Consider the following 2597-nt stretch of genomic DNA (forward strand, 5'->3'; position numbering starts at 1 on the left):
TTTTCCCTAGACTAAGAGTTAACATGTGGAGTGGGGACGGCAGGTATTCTTCATGACTTCATAGGGCAGCATTATAGTTGGTTTATGAAAAAGAAATAGACTATAATGAAGATTAACTGTTCATAATCGCCACATACATAAGACGGCCCAAGAAGATGTTGACAAAGAGAAGTATCATTCAATGTGAACAAAGTCTCATTTGAACTCCATGAATTGAGATTCCACACTTTATTCCTTTCTTTCATAATCATCTGTGAGGGACCCAGGATCATTAAAAAGGTGAGTCATGGAGAGCAGGATGCAGATACAGATTTGGAATCTTTTACGTGTCCCATGTTCAGTGCCCTCATGAATTAGTTTATGGATGTGTTCTCCGTTGACCCATGGGTTACTGGACCTTCAAAAACATAAGTTATACATCATCTGTCAGTATATTATTCAAACTGAGTACATAGCAGGAACTCAGTAATTGTGCAATGGCATTGAGAATATACTGTATTTCTAATGACAAATATTATCTAGTTTTGAATTTCCTTCTCTCACATGTCTGTACCAGATATTCAAATACTTTTTAGAGAACTGTAACTAGGATTAAGAAGGGACATAAATCCAGTAAAAACACAGATAAAACTCAAACTCTTCCTGGTATTTGTCACAGGTATTAGTTCTGATGTCCTAACTGTCAGAGCAAAAGATAGATCTGGTTATATCAGGAGTTCAGAGTTACTATTAACATTCTCATACACTTTATTTTCTAATTCCCAAAAAGTCATTAAATACAATTATACAAATCTCGATTTCTTTAGAACCCTATTATTATGGTACAAAAACTGATTTAGATTATGAACTGCACTCTCAATACAGTTTCTCTTTGCCTTTTTTATCCATTAAAACATCTGAATATGAGGAAGAAATTTTCTATAAATAAAAGGTCTAATTTGCTTCTGCAAACTAGAACAAACCACCCAGAAGAGAGTGTAGCATTATACCCTAGGCAAATGTCTAAAGGAATAGGATTCAGTGTTGTGAGAAGAGAAAAAGAGCAATATTAATCTGAAGGCATGAACCAGGGGTGCTGTATGGGAGGAGATGATAGAAAATGCTACGAGAGAATAACTTTTTGCTGTCTCCATAATTTTTAAAGGGCAAAAATCTCTCAGAGTTATGACAATTCCTATCAACAATAACGCCAGCAGTTTCTTCTTCATACTGATGGATTTCCCAGGACTGGAGACTGCTCATTGCTGGACAGCGATTCCTGTCTGCATAATCTATGTTCTCTCTCTGCTGGGTAACACCACCATCCTGCACATTGTCAAGTCTGTTCCCAGCCTCCACACTCCCATGTACCTCTTCCTCTCCATGCTCTCAGTGGCTGACCTGGGGCTCGCAGTTTCCACACTGCCTTCCATGGCAGCTGTTTTTCTCCTGGGCCAGAGGAAGGTGGGAGCTGCAACCTGCTTTGTGCAACTTTTCTTCATCCACACATGTTCAGTAATTGAATCTGCTGTGCTGTTGGCCATGGCTTTTGACCGCTGTGTGGCTATCCGAGCGCCCTTACGCTATGCCACCATCCTGACAACCAAGCGCATCGGGGCCATTGGGCTGGCCAGTGTGACCCGTGGTGCTGCCCTCCACCTGCCTCTGCTTGTACTCCTTGGAAGACTGCAATTCCAACCTGTGAATGCACTGTCACATTCCTACTGTGTTCACCCTGATGTTCTGAGGCTGGCCAGTTCCAGCACAGTTGTGAACAGTGGTCTTGGGCTCTTTGTGATGCTCTCCACACTGGGGCTGGATGTGGTCCTCATTCTCCTCTCCTATGTGATGATTTTGAAGGCAGTATTGAACATTGCTTCCAATGCTGAGAAACTCAAAGCCCTCAATACTTGTATTTCCCATATTTGTGCTGTACTATTATTTTATACACCACTGGTCAGCCTGTCCATGATCCATCGCTTTGGGAAAAAGAAGCTGCCAGCTCAGGTATACATGCTTCTCTCCTATTTGCACTTTCTTGTACCTCCAATGCTCAACCCAATTGTTTACACTGTCAAAACCAAAGAAATTCGAGTATGCATTCTGAAGATGTTTCAACCCAGAAAGTTCTAAGCCTCAGGGATAAAACACTTGTTATGAGAGCCAGCCTGCTGCCTGAAGATTTCTCAGAGAGGAGGCAGAGATTTCCTTCCATCTGACCTGTCAATTAATTTTTTAAAAACACTGACTGAAATACATTGAAATGTTTTTCTAACCATCAAAACAGTGCCTGCTTAATGAAAAAAAAAAAAAAAGAATATGTTTCTTGTTTGAGATAGTCATTACCAGTCTGTTAAAAAACTCAAAATTGTTATAGAGGAAACTGACAGCCTCCTGAGAGTATCATTTTCATGTAAAAGCAAGCAAATTAGATAGGATTCAAAAATTGCCTCTAAGATTTCATCCAACTAAAAACCTTGAATCATACAAAATTAAACTCAAGAGGAACTCACTTGGTTTACCATCTGAAAATCTGTCAAAAAAGTGAAATCAAACTATGTTTTTCTCTTATCTGCATACTAACTAGAGAGATGAGTTACACTGGAAAATGTAAACCC

The 2597-nt window shown here is 39.7% G+C and overlaps 1 protein-coding gene across 1 annotated transcript; it reads left to right on the forward strand.

Annotated features, from left to right (window-relative positions):
- Positions 1-1164: 1164 nt before the first annotated feature.
- LOC136175811 (olfactory receptor 51G1-like) lies at positions 1165-2112 on the forward strand. The gene has a single exon (XM_065946022.1). The coding sequence runs from the start codon at positions 1165-1167 to the stop codon at positions 2110-2112; it is 948 nt and encodes a 315-aa protein (XP_065802094.1).
- The last annotated feature ends 485 nt before the right edge of the window (positions 2113-2597 follow it).

The sequence above is a fragment of the Muntiacus reevesi genome, chromosome 9, assembly GCF_963930625.1.
Source record: "Muntiacus reevesi chromosome 9, mMunRee1.1, whole genome shotgun sequence".
Classification (NCBI taxonomy): domain Eukaryota; kingdom Metazoa; phylum Chordata; class Mammalia; order Artiodactyla; family Cervidae; genus Muntiacus; species Muntiacus reevesi.